Raw genomic sequence first — 15,280 nt, forward strand, 5'->3', positions numbered from 1 at the left:
GGAAGCCAGGCGAGACCCTTCAAGGCAGCCGGGATCACAGGCGTGGCAGTAGCGCGCCATGGTGGGCTGGCCGAAGGAGCCGTGGAGCCGACTGAGATCTGGCTCCGGGCGATCTAAAGCTTTCAGCCCTCCCTTAACGCCAGTGCTGTTCCCGGCATGCTGCTGCCGGAGGGTGCAGGAACCGAAGGGCGGAACGTGTCCCTACAGCGAGCCTGGCTCTCTGCTGGACGGTGTCAGCGGCTCGCCCGATCTGGGGCTGGGAAGGGATTTGTCCCCCATGAGATGAGCACAATGACCGGGCCGGTGGGTGTCTGACCAGTACGTGGACGCTGTGATGATGGGGCTATAGCAGGATCTAGTCAGGGGTGTGTGTGTGTCCGCGTCCCGCCCTGGTGCTCTGCTCGAGGACTGCGTGCGCGGCTCGGCCAGCTGCAGCCTGGCTGCTGGAGCGAGGCCAGCGGAGGGCGCGGTGGCTGTAGATGTGGGGGCCCTGATTTCTGGGCGGAGGAGCAGCAGGTGGGACCCCTCTACAATAAGGGTTTCCCCTGCCCTGCAGGGCTGCTGAGTTGAGGGGGGCAGGGAGCAGTAGGGAGGCAGAGCGCGCCCTTTGTTAATCCAGCCCGGCACGAGTCTTCACTGTTGGACGCTGAGTTGAATCCTCGTTTGCCACGGGCAAGCTGCTGGTCCGGGCGGGCACGGCGAGTGGGAATGTTCCTGCCTGGCCCTGTGGGTGCAGCCGGGAGCCGGTCTGTAACGTTCCCTGTTCTCTCCTCTCCCCGCCGGCAGCTCTTCCACCTGATCTACTCCCAGCACGATGTGGTGAGGCAGCTGGCGAAGCTGGCCGGCTGGCAGGACACCCTCACCAAGCTCTACGTCAAGGAGTCCTACGAGTCCCGCCAGCACAGCCTGAGCGGCTCCGCCATCGGGGGCGGCCTGAAGCTCTCCGAGCCCTCGGGCAAGGAGTCGGGCGCGGAGGCTGGGAAGGAGCGGCTGGACAGCGCCAGCCCCGCCACGGCAGACCTTCAGGACCTGGACGTCTTCCTGCCGCTGGGGTTCGAGGCCTCCGACCACGAGCTGTCCGAGGGCTTCTCTGACCACTCCGTCTCCCCAACCAGCGGCTCCAAGCCCTTCCGCTCCTATAACTTCAAGTCTTTCGACTCTTTGGACCGCACCAGCCACTCCTCCTCCTCCAACACCATCGACGTTCCCGGCCAGGGGGAGGCCCACCCCAGCGACGGCCTCCAGTTCGATGGGGTCTACCACCCTCTCTCGCCCTTCTGCATGTCGCCCTTCGACCTCTGCCTCGACCTGGCCAGCACCGGCTCCGCCACCCCGGTGGAGAGCGGCAACCAGACACCTGTGAGCTTGCCAGGAACCCCGTCCCCCCTGGAGTATTTCAAGCCTTTCCCGGGTGTGCGGGCTCGGAAAAGCTCCAGCCTCTCCAACGTCCTGGACGAAAGCAGCTACCAGGAGACGCTGCCCAGCGATGACGTCTCCAATACCAGTAACCCCCAGGTAAGCAGCCGCTGCCAGCCCCGAGGGCCGGCAAAGGAACCTTCTTCCTGCTCCGGCCTCTGGTGAGAGCATCTGGGAGGGGGCAGTCTGCAATGGAAGGGCTTGGCTTCTCTCCCAGGCGTGGTGTCATCCCTTTGCAGCTAGCCACGGGCTTGTGCCCTCTGCCAGTTGGCATGATGAGGTCCCAGGCACCCCACTCCAGGTCCCACCCCCATCATGTCTGAGCAGGGCGGCTGTCTCTCCGCCAGAGGAGAAGCGCGTGGAGAGCTGGCCGGGCCAGCCTGGAACCGCTGCTCAGCTCGGTGTGTGTTTTGCTGTCCCCCCGTCCCAGCAAACGCCGGAGGAGGAGCTGTGCAACCTGCTCACCAACATCATCTTCTCGGTGACCTGGCGCGGGGTGGAGGGCTGGGACGACGCAGCCTGGAAGGAGCGCGGGCAGGTCTTCTCCGTCCTCACCAAGCTGGGCACGGCCTGCGAGCTGGTGCGGCCGCCGGACGAGATCAAGCGCAGGTGGGTGCTGGTGGGGCAGTCAGCCTGTTCCCACCGAATGTAGCCGGCTGGGGGGCTCTGGGAGGGTGAAAACAACTGCACACCTAGTGGGATCCTCCTGGCCTCCTCCCGAAGCTGAAGGGGGGGTGAGGGGTTGGGAGGTGGAGAAATAGGACCTGAATCGGGCCCATAGATGTGTGACCCTTCACCCCATGCCCCCCCACTAGGCCAGAGGGCCCAGGATACCCACTGCCAACATGCCCGAGCTTGTGGGTTTCTGGCAAGTTGGCCTGGGACTGAGATGGCCCCTAGCAAAGGCCTTTTCCCCTTTCACATCTGGGAGGACTTGGCCTTGTGAAAGTGACGCAGTAGTGACGGTGGTCAGAGCGCCGGGGCCTCCCAGACAGCTCTGCCAGCACCCCTGTCCCAGCTAGGACAGCCCTGCGCCCCACAGCCCTGCTGGTGCCCCTCGCTCCTCACCTGCGGCCCCCTGCGATCCCAGCTGCGGACACCCCCTCTCTACAGTGCCCCCCTCACTCCTGACCCGTTCAGTTTATTCCACACTTGGGCATCTCGTGTGTTCGGTGAGTGGTGTTGATTTCATGACGTCTCCTGCCCCCCCTGCTTAGACTTGAACGTGGGCGTCTGACCCCCTCTGCCTCCTTGACATTCAGAGCTTCCCTCTCTGTCTCCGAGTGCTTTGTGACAAACGTTCGTGCCTGGGGTAATCCCTGGCTGGTGTGCTACAGAATGCATGTTCCTGAAACACTTTCCAGGAGGACTAGCACCTTGCGAAGGAACTTGGTCTTGAGCAACCGCTCCCTGTGCTTGGTGCGCTGGCTTGAGAGACCTGGGTTCCATTCCCACCTTTGCCACAGCCTGCCTGTGGGGCCTTGGGCACGTCTCTTAGCCTCTCTGGGCCTCAGCTCCCCATCTGTAACATGGAGATGACAGCAACACCCAGCCTCATCGGGAATTAAGGCTGAACACGCTACAGGATTTTTGAGGCGCTCAGATACTGTGTCAACAGGGGTCATGTAGGTCCCGAAAAGAGCAAGCGACTGCTGCATGGCCGGCACAGTGTTCGGCATCTACTAGCCGTGTGCTCAGCGTATGGGCATACCCGGGAATGGCCTCTGACTGGAGTCCGAAGGCGGGCCGCCCGTGGCCCTGCGCCTTGCAGCGCCGGGAGGAGGAATGGGTTATTCTCTAGAGCGGGCGGCGCTGTGCTGGGTTTGACCATCGGACGCCTAAAGCCTTCCCCTCTCTCTCCTGCAGCCTCCTGGAGATGATGCTGGAGTCGGCCTTCACGGACATTAAGGAATCCGCCCCGGCCGCTTTGCCCAGCCTCACCCAGAACGTGCTCAAGTTGCTGAGGCTTCTCCAGGATTTCTTGTTCTCTGAGGGACACAACAACCAGGCCCTGTGGAGCGAGAAGGTACCGTGACAGGCCTGAAGGGGTTGGAGATGCGGGTGCCATCCTGTTCCCTCGGGTGGCATAGCGCTGACACGAGGGTGCTGGTGCGCGCAGGGGGAGATGGGGGCTTCTTGGCTGTTCTGCACGTGCTGCCGTGAGCGATGCAGCCGAGCAGGTCTCCCTCTTTCAGCGCTGCGCGCTTTCCCGCCCGTCGGTGGGAGCCAGTTGGGTGGCTGCCACCTCTTGGGGTTACTGCTTTGCAGTAAATCTGCTCAGCCGGACGATTCCTGTTGCTGTCCTCAGGCCGGGAGAGCAAAGCACGGCCAGGGGCCGAGGTGGGTTGGGAGGGAAGAAGGGGGCGAGCTCGGTCAAGGTCCCTGGCTGGCTGGGAGAGGTCACCTGCCCCTTCCTGTGGCTGCAGATCTACGAGGGCATGAACAGCCTGCTGGACAAGCTGGGGGTGTGGTACCACTTGGCCAACGGGACCTGCGACCTCAAGGAGATGGCTCAGATCGGCCTGCACATTCTCATCGGCTACAGCGGGCTGGAGGAGGCGCAGGTAAGGCGGCGGGAGGCGGCCGATGGGCCTCAATAGCCCGCCCAGCCCCCGGAGGGCTCCCCTTCTCTCTGAGGCTGGGCTCTAAGAAGAAAGCTGGCCGTGGGGCGGGGGGAGACTCGGAGGGCCGCAGAACCACAGTAGCCACCGCCTCCTCCTCCGGGACGAGCACGGGGGTGTAACCACCTCTCCCCTGCCCTCCAGCTGCACTCGCTGGCCTATGTCAAGCTGCACAGCCTGCTGCAGACGGCCTCGGCCCCGAAGGAGGAGGAGGCCTGCTACCTGCTGGGCAAGCTGGAGAGCCCCCTGAGCCGCGCCCTCCACCCCAAGTCGGAGGCCTTCTCCTGGCTGCTGCCCATCATCCGCACGCTGCTGGACCAGTGCTACGACACGCTGCAGCTGCAGCGCTTCCTGCCCTCGCTGCCCCCCACCAACGGCAGCCCCACCTTCTACGAGGACTTCCAGCTCTTCTGCAGCACCCCGGAGTGGCGGGCCTTCATCGAGAAACACGTAGGTGCCGCCGGGAGCAGGGGGGACGGGCTGTTTGCTGCTGCGGGAGGAGGCAGCGCTGAGGAGTGGTTAGAGCCGGGGGGGGGGGGGGGCGAGGGTTGAGTCAGAGGGTGGCTCTGTCCCTGACTCTGCCTTGGGGGGATGGTGGCGCTGGGCATGTCCTTGGTAAGTCGCTATGGTCGACGTGCTCAGCATGGGTGCCTACGGCGGGCACCGATCCAGGGGGGAGGAACCAGTGTAAATGCTCCCCCCCCCCCGCCGATGAGGGGGGCTGTTGGCAGAAGGGGTATGGGCGGGCAGGGAGGATGCCCAGGCTGGAGATCGGGGCTATAGAAGGGCAAGGAGTGCGAAGGTTACCGGTGCCTCTCAGCTGAGCTGGGTGTGAGCAGGGCTCGGAGCTGGGGGCTGTTGAGGTCCCGTCCCAGCTCTGACGCTGACTGAGCCGTGGGCCAAGTCCCTTCAAAGCTGCCTCACTCACCCCATTTGCTAAACGGGGGTTTATGACGTTATTTCGTAGCTTGCCACGGAGTTGAGGCTAACGTGCTGAGATACCGCAGTGGTTTGGCGGTGGGGAGGAGGGGGGAGAAACACCTTCACCTAAATAGTAAATTACAGCTGGGGAAACTGAGGCACCGCTCCCATGATCTACCCAGGGTCATGCAGCGAATCCGTGCCCGAGCCGGGATTTCAGCTGGGAGTTCCTTTCCCCCCCTAGTCCCAGGTGCTCTGTCCTAGACCTCACCCTGTTCTAAGGCCCGGCCCAGGAAATTCGCTGCCGTTCAAGGGCTCTCTCCCCTGCGTTCCCTTGCCAGGTGCAGCCCATGATGGCGCAGTTTGAGATCGACACGTTCGCGAAGAGCCACGACCACATGTCCAATTTCTGGAACTCCTGCTACGACGCCTTGATGAGCAGCTCCCTGCGCAGGGAGCGGGAGAAAGAGGAGAGCAGGAAGAAGTTCCAGGTGCGTGCGCGCTCAGCCGTTAGAAAGCCCCGCTGCTGTGTACAGCGCCTCGCACGCCGGGGTCCTGGTTCACGGCGAGGGCTCCGAGGTGCTCCGGAAATACAAAAGACCTTCTAACTTAGCCCCCTGCTCCGAAATGTTCCGTGCCCGCTGTCTCCTCCCAGCTGGCGCATCTTTCGGCAAAACCCTGTAATCTGGGCTGCAGTTTCTCCTCCCAGGGGGGGTGGCCGTGTGGTCAGCCGCCGCCCCCCCCCCCCTCCCATTTCCAGCCCTGCCTTATTCTCTCCCCGCTAGGAGCTGATTCTGGAGCCGGTGTTGAAGCGCTCCAAGTACGAGCACTTCCGGCACGTGAACATCCTGAAGCAGATCAACAACCACCACGGCGTTGTCCTGAAGCAGTGGAAGGCCCTGCGCCGCCTGCTGACCTCGCAGCGCTCCGCCTGGGCCGACCGGTCAGGAGACAATGCTCCCTGGGGGCTGGGGATGCTGCCTGGGGCCCTGTCTAGTTCAGCCCTTCTGGGGCAGCCCTGGACCCTCTGGGTTTAGCCGTATGGTTGTCCCCCTAGGAATCCCGGGCTGCCGTCCTACCCAGGCTTCCCACCCATGACAGGTTGCAGGTCTCGCTGCATGGGACGCAGCCCGGGTGATCTTTGTCGTGACACATGCCGCAGAGCCCAGGAGCAGGGCACGGCCGTGTCTCGCTGGGCCCCGCCTGCTTGTGGCTCCCCGGGAGCAGCCGCTGGGAGACCTGGCGCCTGCTTAAATCAGACCGAAAACGAAGTGAGCCCCTGCTTTAGCCCCGCCTGCTGTGGCAAAGCCATGCCTCCCCCAGCTGGAGCCAGGAAGTGTCACTTACAGCTGTTCTGGGCCCTCCCCGGCTTTCTGGCTCTCTGTCCACCCCAGTTCTGCCTGGCTGTTCTCAGGCTGCCCCCTCCCCTCTGGCTCCCAGGCTCAAGGCATCCAGTAAATGATGGATGGGGCAGAAACTCCCCTTGGCGGCAGGATGCCAGACGATCAGGGCCCTGGTCTGGCAATTGCCCCGCTCAGGCTGGAGTTCTCGTAGCCCGGTACACGGACGTGGCTGTTCTGTGGATCAGGCCGCGTTGCTCAGCGCTGACTCCAGCGGCCCCCCCTCAGTTCCCAGCTTTGGGGCGCTTGGAGCTTGCTCACGTCTTTCTCCCCCGCCCCCCATCGCAGGAACCCCCCTGAGATCCACTGGAAGTTGTCGAGTGCCGAGACCTACTCCAGGATGAGGCTGAAGCTGGTCCCCAACTATAACTTTGACCTCCACGGGGAGGCTAGCGCCCTCCGGGACAACCTAGGTGCGTGGGGCACGCGGGGTGGGGCTGGGCCCCGAGGGCAGCGTGCACCGTTTGGAGCATGGCTCCGCCAGGCTGAATGGCTCGCTGACATACAGCCAGCTATTTGTTTTCATGGAGAGGGATTTAATGGGCATGACCCCCTCTCCTCCTGCATGCGGAAATAAAACCTAGATCAGGGCCGAGGGCCCCCTGCCGGTGACTGGCCCGGAGCCGGGCTTCGTTGGGCTGCTTCAGCTTCCTCTCGGTCCCTTTTCAGGCGCGAATCATTTGCACAACCCTGCGGAGCCTCTGCCGCTGGCCGTGGCGAAGGAGGCGAAAGTGAGAGAGTTGGAGGATGACCAGCTGGCCGAGGAAGACCTCGAGTTCCTGGACAATCAGTGAGTCGCTCCTCGCCGGCCTTGGCCCTGTAGGTCGGGCCCTTGACGTGCCACGGGGGTGACGCATGCCCTGCAGCGGAGTGAAGCGTCCTCCTCGGAGGCTTGCGTTTGAGTCCATCCGTGTGTCTCACGCAGCCCCGTCTGGCCCCCAGCTTGGGGAGGGGACAGTTGAGACTGCCCGGCCCATTTAGTCCTTGGCTCTTCTGCTGAGACCGTCTACAGGGGGCCAGTCATGCCCTTCAGTCAGCCATCGCACGGTGCCAGCTCTTGGTCTGGGACTGTCACAGGCAGGATTTCAACCAGCAGCCTTTAGACTGGGAGACCACATCCCCAGCATCTAATAGAGCGGGCCCCGATCCTGACTGGGACCTCTGGGCACTAGCACGGAACAGTTTTAAGTGGTGAGATGCAATATAGCCTCCTCTTAGATTCTCCCTGTGCCATCCCTTCCCCTTCGCCTGCATGGGCCCTGCCATTACCTGGGAGCAGGGTGGGATGGGGCAAGTGCAGACCCCTCCGAGTTCAAGGGGCGCTCTCTAGATCAGCCAGCTGGGTACTCCTGGAAGCGGGTAAGTTTTTCCCTGGCAGGGGGCGAAGGGAGTCGCTGAGCTGCCCAAGATTGGCTGCCAATCTGGGCTGAGCAGCCGTGAGCGTCACGGTAAGGCCAGTGGGTGCCTATATATTTGCCCCCATTGCTGAGAGCAGAGCGCGCGGCATGGCCCAGGCCAGCACCAGACGCTAAAGACTGCCTCTGTTCTGTAACCAGCCAGTCTCGTGCTCTGTATTGGATGGAGGCTGTGGGGCCGTCAGGGAGGGTGTGTGCGCGTGGGATGCCGTTCCCATTAATGCTCTGCCACCCCAATCTCTTCCAGAGCTGAGCCCAAAGAGCAGAACCAGAGGGAGAAGCTGGTGATCTCCGAGGACTGCGAACTCATCACCGTCGTGGCCGTCATCCAGGGCCGGCTGGAGGTCACCACGCAGCACATCTATTTCTACGACGGCAGTAGCGAGAAAGAGGAGACCGAGGAAGGTACCCGAGCTCGCCCCCCACCTTCCTGCACCTCTCCTGCCCTGCGCCGTATCCCGATACCGGGGGTCGCCCACCCCATCGACTCGCAGCCATTTTGCTGTAGGGTAGTCTCATTACTAGCACTGAATGATAGTAGCACCAAGAGACCCATGGTGCTAGGTGCTGTACATACATGAGGGAAGAGACAGTCTCTGCCCCAAAGAGCTCACAGGCTAAGGGGGGAGAAGGGGACACAGGCAGAAGATGGAAATTGAGAGACAAAGGGTAAGTGACTTGCCCCAGGTCACGCGGAGAGTCTGTGGTGCAGTTGGAAATTGAGCCTGGATCTCCTGAGTCCCAGCCCAGTGCCTTAACCTCAAGGCTGTCTTGGCTCAGGGGTTATCCCAGCGCTGAGCTCAGATGCGATGTGACGTGGGGGAGGCTTGGACACTTCCCTGAGTGGGGAAGCCTGCACTGGGTCTCCCCGGTGTGATGAGTCAGTGTCCAGGAACGGGACATGCCCTGCGGCGCGGGGGGCTGTACAGCCATGGGGAGTGACAGCTGGGCTGCCGCCTTCTCCCTTTCCCCAGGAATCGGCTATGACTTCAAGCGCCCTCTGTCTCAGCTCCGGGAAGTGCACCTTCGCCGCTACAACCTCCGCCGGTCAGCGCTGGAGTTCTTCTTCATTGACCAGGCCAACTACTTCGTCAACTTCAAGAAGAAGGTTTGCCCCGATTCTCTCTGCTACCCTGGCCCCTGGGGCGTCCCTGCTTCCCTTTTGGTGGCGGCCTTCCTTGGGCGTTGGTATCAAACTCGGCCCCCAGCACAGCACGGGGCTGCCGATGGCGCTGTGTTGGGTCCTGGCCCCGCGTGGACATGGACGATCCCATGGCACGTTGGCGCTCTGCAGACCTGAATTCCCCTGGGGGCTGCAATCAGGGCGGGGGGGTTGGTTCCTTCCGATGGCGTCTGACGGGAAGTCAAGCATTGCTGGTACGAGAGTCTGATGGGCGAAGTGGCCTTTCATCCAGCGCTTCTGACGTGGGTGGAGATCAGCCAGGAAGGGGGTGGCAAGGTGCTGTGATGGAGGAGGCGGAGCGTGAGACCCTGTAGCACTTGGGACTCCCCCGGCTTTTTCACCCTCCTCCCCGCAGGGGAAAGCAGGGGATCTGCACCTGGCCTGCGGTTTCTATCTTTACTGATCACTTATTGAAGGGAAAATAGCCAAACAGTCGCTGGTGTCTTGCTTTCTCCTGTCTCTGTGCCCCCCGTGGCTGGGTCTCTCCCTCTCCAGCCGTGCTCACCTCCACTTCATTTAAGGTGTGTCTGCGAAGCATCTGAAGGCTTAATTGCCAGCTCATCGGCCGTCCCTATGCCAGCTCTCAGCCAGCGAACGCGCTCAAAATACAAGTGTAGTTGTGACTGGCTAGGGTCTGATCCCGCCCAGGACCCCAGACGCACCCAGCCCCTCGCTTGATCAGAGCTGGCATGTGTGCAGCTGCCGGAGCTGGAATTCACACCTCCGGTGGCCGTGCAGATGGACCCCAGGCATTCGAACTCAAACGCCAGCTGCTTCTCGCGACTCGGGGCATCTCCTGAACCTGTTGCGGGCACATGGCTCTGCTGCACGTTCTGGGCTGTCAGCGGGGCGTCTCCTGAGCCTGTGGGCTCGGTGTTTCCCAGTACGGCTCGTTAGGCTGCTGGGCCGGGGCATGAGCAAGCCCAGCGGGGCGTGTTCACACGGGGCTGGGTGTCTCCACAGTAAGCCGGCGGTCGTGGCTGAGGGCAGCAGGCTCCAGGCTGAGCAGAAAAAATCTTCCGGCTTCCTGCGTCTCTCCTGACTGTCCCGCTCCCAACCCGTGGGGGCCAGAGTGCAGTCTTGTTGAGAGAGGAATTGCACACGCATCGGAGTTAGGATTGAAATCCCTTGGATCAAATCTTCAGCGGGTGTAAATCAGCACGGGCTCCTTGATTTCACTGCTGATTGACACCGGGGGAAGGCTGAACTGCCATCTCTTCCACATGGCTTGCCCATGTCTGTCAGCCAGAGCTCCCCCCCCGCCCAGCCCCTGTTGCCCCCCTACCGGAGGAATCATAGTCTCATAGGAGATGAGGGTTGGACAGGACCTCGGGGTCATCTAGTCCCACCCCCTGCCCAAAGCAGGACCATCCCCAACTAAACCATCCCAGGAGCAGGACAGACCTTGTGAAGAGGCATCGGTGTGTCTGCTAGAACAAGGCATCAGGAGAGCTGGATTCTGCCAGCGTCCAGTGTCTGACCAGATACAAGTCACATCCCTGCTCTGTGCCTCAGTTTCCCCATCTGTAAAATAGAGCTAGATCCTGACCCCCCTCGGTCAAATGCTTTCAGGCCCTCTGGAGAGAGGTGTCTAGCCTTGTACAGGCGTGGGATGGATATTGTACCTGTGCTCCCCTGAAAGCTTCACGCGCCTCGTTTTGTCCCTGCAGGTTAGAAATAAGGTGTATTCCTGTATTCTGGGCCTGCGCCCACCCAACCAGATCTACTTCGGCAGCCGGTCGCCCCAGGAGCTGCTGAAGGCCTCAGGACTGACTCAGGTGCCATCATCCTCTTCCTCCAACCTCCTCCTTCTCCTCCCCCCCTCCACTTCTCTTGCCTTTGAAAACCGAGAGCGGAGCCTGTCCAAAGCCGCCTCGGAGCCGGGCCGAGTGCAGACTTCCCCAAGTCTCTCCGCTCTGCCGGGGCTCCCGGGGCTCACCCTGCTATCCCGGCCCCGGGCCCCTTGGCTCGAGCTGTGACAAGCGAGTGAGGCCGGCTCTAGTTTTCCGGGGTCTCTCCACGCACCAGCGACGTAGCTTGGAGTGCCCAAGGCAGGGGAAAGTGGGTGCTGCGACCCTGCGGGGCTGCGCTCCGGGGCCGAGCGGGCACCTGCCGGGTGAGTAGCTAGAGGGGAAACTCAAGCACGGCTGGCCACCGGCGTGGCCTCCAGAGCCAGGTGCCAGCCGCTGGGACGTCATGGCAGGGAGCTCCCCGTTACTAAGGACTGAGGCCTGACCTCCCACCCTCCTTGGTTAGATGAGCACCCGGCTCTCCGCTGACACCTGTGAGCGCCCCCCACGTTCCCCCCTCCCCAGCCAGGGCCGCAGGCCGCCTCCGCGGAGCCTGTTTCAGCCCTGCCGTCTCTGTTTCAGAAATGGGTCTACAGGGAGATCTCCAACTTCGAGTACCTGATGCAGCTGAACACTATTGCGGGGCGCACCTACAACGACCTGTCGCAGTACCCCGTGGTGAGCGCCCCCGCCCCCTTAGCCCTCCTCCACGCAGCTCCTTGCACCAGGACTCAGAACCTGGATTTACTCCTCCCCCTGCTAGCTGTGGGGGTGGGAGGGTCTCCTCATTCCTCCCTCCGATTATTCGGCCTCCGCTTTCATGGCTTAGCCTCTGCGCCAGACCAGCCTGTCCCCCTGCCGTCGCTTTGCTCTGGAGCCAGTGCGGAGAACTGCCTCCGCCCTCCTGAGCAGGCGGGAGCAGCCATCGAGTTGTTGGAGGGTTTCCTTTCCTTTCCTTTCCACAGCGATTGGGTGACACCAGAAGGCACTAGGCTTCTCGCAGCCGTCTCTGGCACCTGGGGGTGCTGCTGGCCGTCTGGCCGTGCCTACGTCTGGCCGTTCTGTCGGCACCCTCTAGATCGGTTGTCTGGACATGGGCCTTTCGTAGGAAGCATCTGTTTCACAGCTGCACTGGCTGAGAACCTCTGCGCTAGGTGCTGTACAAACCGACAGACACGACTTTCCCTGCTGAAAGACAAGACTCGGCCGCTGGATGAGCGGGCCGAGTGGGTGGGGAGCAAGTATAAAATGAGAGCTGCCCAGCCTCTCCCCCTCGTAATGCAGAGCTCAGGGAGCATCCTCCGACCTCTCCTGCAGGATGAAGAATGTCTCCCTCTGTGACAGTCTGGAAGACCCTAAGGGCCAACCGGGCCTGCCCCAGCTGCTAATGCTAGCCCTGGACTTTCCCTCCCTGCTCCGTGCTCCCGGGAAAACCTGTCCTTTCTGCCGGTCCCCTAGCCCCGGGCAGAGCCAGGGTGTGAAGGCCCCAAGCCAGGCTGGGCGTCTGACTCTCCTCTCCCCTGCAGTTCCCTTGGATCCTACAGGACTACGTCTCCGAGACGCTGGACCTGAGCAACCCGGCCGTCTTCAGGGATCTCTCCAAGCCCATTGGGGTGGCCAACGAGAGACATGCCAAGGATGTGAAGGAGAAGTGAGTACACACCCTGGGCAGCTGTAAGGCCTTGGCTGCGCTGGGACTCGTAGCCCGGGGCAGCCACGCCGGAAGGCTGGCATCGGAGAGTCACAGCGGCCGTAGCGAGCCGGCAGCGTGCCCTATACGTCCTGGGTCGACACCGGCCCGTGGGAGCATCATGGGGCAGCAAAGGGTTAGTGAAGGCCAAGAGTCAGTGACCATGTGAATCTCCATGTGAATGAGCGTCAGGCCCCGGGAGGTCAGAGCTCCGGGAGAGACCTGTGGGGAGCGGATGGCTCAGGGAAACGGGGCCGGAGCCGCCGTGACCGGAAACTGCTCCCATCTGGTGGTGGGTTCAATCCTCAGTGGGCGAGCGTGCCCATGGCCAATCCCGGCTCTGAGGAGCCCCTTGGGGGCAGCGTGTGCCCTTCCCCTGAGGGCACAGCACAGCAGAGCGAGGGGGAGCGTGCTGGTCAGAAGGTTATGCTGTCCCCGGTGCCCGTCTTCTCTTCCTGAGACAATTGCTCCAGCTGTCTCAGTTCGTGCCGGCAAATCTGCCCGGCCAAGGCAGTTGCTGTGTTGCAAGCAGCCCCTGCCTCGCCGCTGGGATTCTCCTCCCGCCCCGCCTGCCTTGTTGGCGCTCTCTGTACGTTCCCCTCCCCTCTCTTTCCCCAGGTACGAGAGCTTTGAGGACCCCACGGGCATGATCGACAAGTTCCACTACGGCACACACTACTCCAACGCAGCGGGCGTCATGCACTACATGATCCGGACCGAGCCCTTCACCACCCTGCACATCCAGCTGCAGAGCGGCCGGTGAGACCCTTCCCGGGGCTGGGGTAGCACTGGCGCGACAGGAAGGGCCTGCTAGTTTCTCCAGGCCCTGCCTATGCAGGATTACCGCCTCCCCTCGTGCTGTTCTGTGAATGCCCCCTGCCGCCTGCCTCTTCCCAGACACGGCACGTCCAGAACTAAGCAGAACAACGCGGGGGTCAGGGAGGAGCTCTTACCTGCCTTCTGTGTGTCTTCGCACGGAAGTGTGGCCTAGTGGATAGATCACCGGACTGGGGCTCAGGTTTTATTCCTAGCTCTGCCACTGGCCTGCCGGTGACCTTGGGCAAGTCACTTCCCCCTCGCTGTGCCTCAGTTTCCCCAGCTATACCATGGGGATGATACCTCCTGAAGTGCTTTCAGATCTGCTAATGAAAAGCGATAGATCAGAGCTCGATATTATTTATTACCCTTTGCAAAAACTGTCCTAGAGCCGATTCTGAGCCTTGCCTCTGAGGAGATAAAGCAGAAAGAGGATTTGGCCAGCCCTGTATCCTGCTGCCACTCGGTGATTCCTGAGGGTTATCCAGCACCAATAAAGCAAGAGGGCTAGAGGTGCAATGATTTGGTGGTTTTGCTCTAGAGCCTAGAAAACCTCTCCGTGATCCGGGGACTGTTGCGCTAGGTGCTGTACAGGCATTTAGTAAGAGACTGTATGACCTATTCCCATCTTACAGCGAGGGTCACACGGGCAGTCAGTGGCAGAGCAGCATCTAGGTCCCAGTTCTCCTGAGTGCCAGCCCAGTGCCTTCGCCATTAGGCCAAACCTCACTCTCTGGCCAACCCCTCTTGCCGGCAGGTTTGACTGCTCGGACCGCCAGTTTCACTCGGTGCCTGCGGCCTGGCAGGCGCGTATGGAGAACCCGGTGGACGTAAAGGAGCTGATTCCGGAGTTCTTCTATTTCACAGACTTTTTGGAGAACCAGAACGGTAAAGGCAGCTCCTGGGGCGTCACAGATCAGTTGATCTCTCATGGTCCCAGCAGTGGCTCCTGGGTTGATTGCAGCCTCCCAGTCTCTGGGCGTGCCAAGCTCCGCGCTCGCTGTCCCTTGCAAGGTGTAGGTCCCAAGCCAGCATGGGCTGGAGCAGGTTGGGTGTCCTCCGTGCCCCAGGGCTCTGTGCGCACCGTTACTGGGCCCTAGACGGTGCTGGGACGCAGGCTGAGCTCCCGGGGGAGTTGGTTTCTGGCAGACTTGCCATGGCTGGAGCGTGATCTCTAGGGGTCCTCTGGGTTCCCCCACCTCCTCGGTGATAGCATGGGGCAGCATCCAGTGTCGGCGCCGGAGCTGGGTGGGCCACTGATCTGACCCGACCCGACCCAGTGTCCCGTGCCCCGGGATGTGGTGGAGGGGGATTGCCAGCCGCCCTTCTGCGTCGTGTTCCCTAGGCTTCGACCTGGGCTGCCTGCAGATGTCCAACGAGAAGGTGAACGACGTCGTCCTCCCGAAGTGGGCGAGGTCCCGGGAGGACTTCATCCACAAACACAGGAAAGCGCTGGTAAGAGGGCAGGGGCTCGGCCCAGCACGCGGGGCCCTCAGCAGGCCTGCCCCGCTCATTGCACTCTGCTCCTGATCTCCCCCAGCTTGTGGGGCGGGGGCCTGGTGATTCTCTAACACGTGGCATGGACCCGTTGGGGCTTCCCGCCCCCTTCCCCTCCTGGCGGGTCCCTGGGGCTCCAAACCACCCCGTCCTCTCCCTCCAACAGGAGTCGGAGCACGTCTCTGCCCACCTCCACGAGTGGATCGACCTGATCTTCGGGTACAAGCAGAGGGGCCCCACCGCCGTGGAAGCGCTCAATGTCTTCTATTACTGCACGTACGAGGGTAAGGGGCTCTGGGCCGGGGCCTGGGCGGTGGGGGAGGCTCCCTGGCAGGTGTCAGTCGCTCACGGCGCCCGGCTGCCTTGTTTTCCTCTCTCGATCCCCCCTAGGGGCCGTCGACCTGGACGCCATCGCCGACGAGACGCAGAGGAAGGCTCTGGAAGGCATCATCAGCAATTTTGGGCAGACCCCCTGCCAGCTCCTCAAGGTAACGGGAGCTGGAGAGGGAGCGCCCAGCCAGCGCACAGGGA

At 62.3% G+C, this 15,280-nt stretch overlaps 1 protein-coding gene across 1 annotated transcript in view; it reads left to right on the forward strand.

Annotated features, from left to right (window-relative positions):
* Window positions 1-15,280, forward strand: part of NBEAL2 (neurobeachin like 2) — a 162,587-nt gene that overhangs the window by 132,322 nt on the left and 14,985 nt on the right. Inside the window, 21 exon segments of the mRNA XM_067530498.1 lie at window positions 787-881; window positions 1,084-1,244; window positions 1,247-1,515; window positions 1,847-2,025; window positions 3,283-3,442; window positions 3,843-3,980; window positions 4,182-4,487; window positions 5,300-5,449; window positions 5,744-5,901; window positions 6,647-6,771; window positions 7,028-7,148; window positions 8,021-8,178; window positions 8,748-8,881; window positions 10,627-10,734; window positions 11,329-11,424; window positions 12,273-12,397; window positions 13,055-13,195; window positions 14,010-14,140; window positions 14,598-14,707; window positions 14,916-15,033; window positions 15,140-15,237. Coding sequence (XP_067386599.1) covers window positions 787-881; window positions 1,084-1,244; window positions 1,247-1,515; window positions 1,847-2,025; window positions 3,283-3,442; window positions 3,843-3,980; window positions 4,182-4,487; window positions 5,300-5,449; window positions 5,744-5,901; window positions 6,647-6,771; window positions 7,028-7,148; window positions 8,021-8,178; window positions 8,748-8,881; window positions 10,627-10,734; window positions 11,329-11,424; window positions 12,273-12,397; window positions 13,055-13,195; window positions 14,010-14,140; window positions 14,598-14,707; window positions 14,916-15,033; window positions 15,140-15,237 — 3,081 coding nt within the window.

This window comes from Emydura macquarii, unplaced genomic scaffold (genome assembly GCF_026122565.2).
Source record: "Emydura macquarii macquarii isolate MOO-44397 ecotype Brisbane River unplaced genomic scaffold, CSIRO-AGI_Emac_v2 contig_3080, whole genome shotgun sequence".
NCBI lineage: Eukaryota > Metazoa > Chordata > Testudines > Chelidae > Emydura > Emydura macquarii.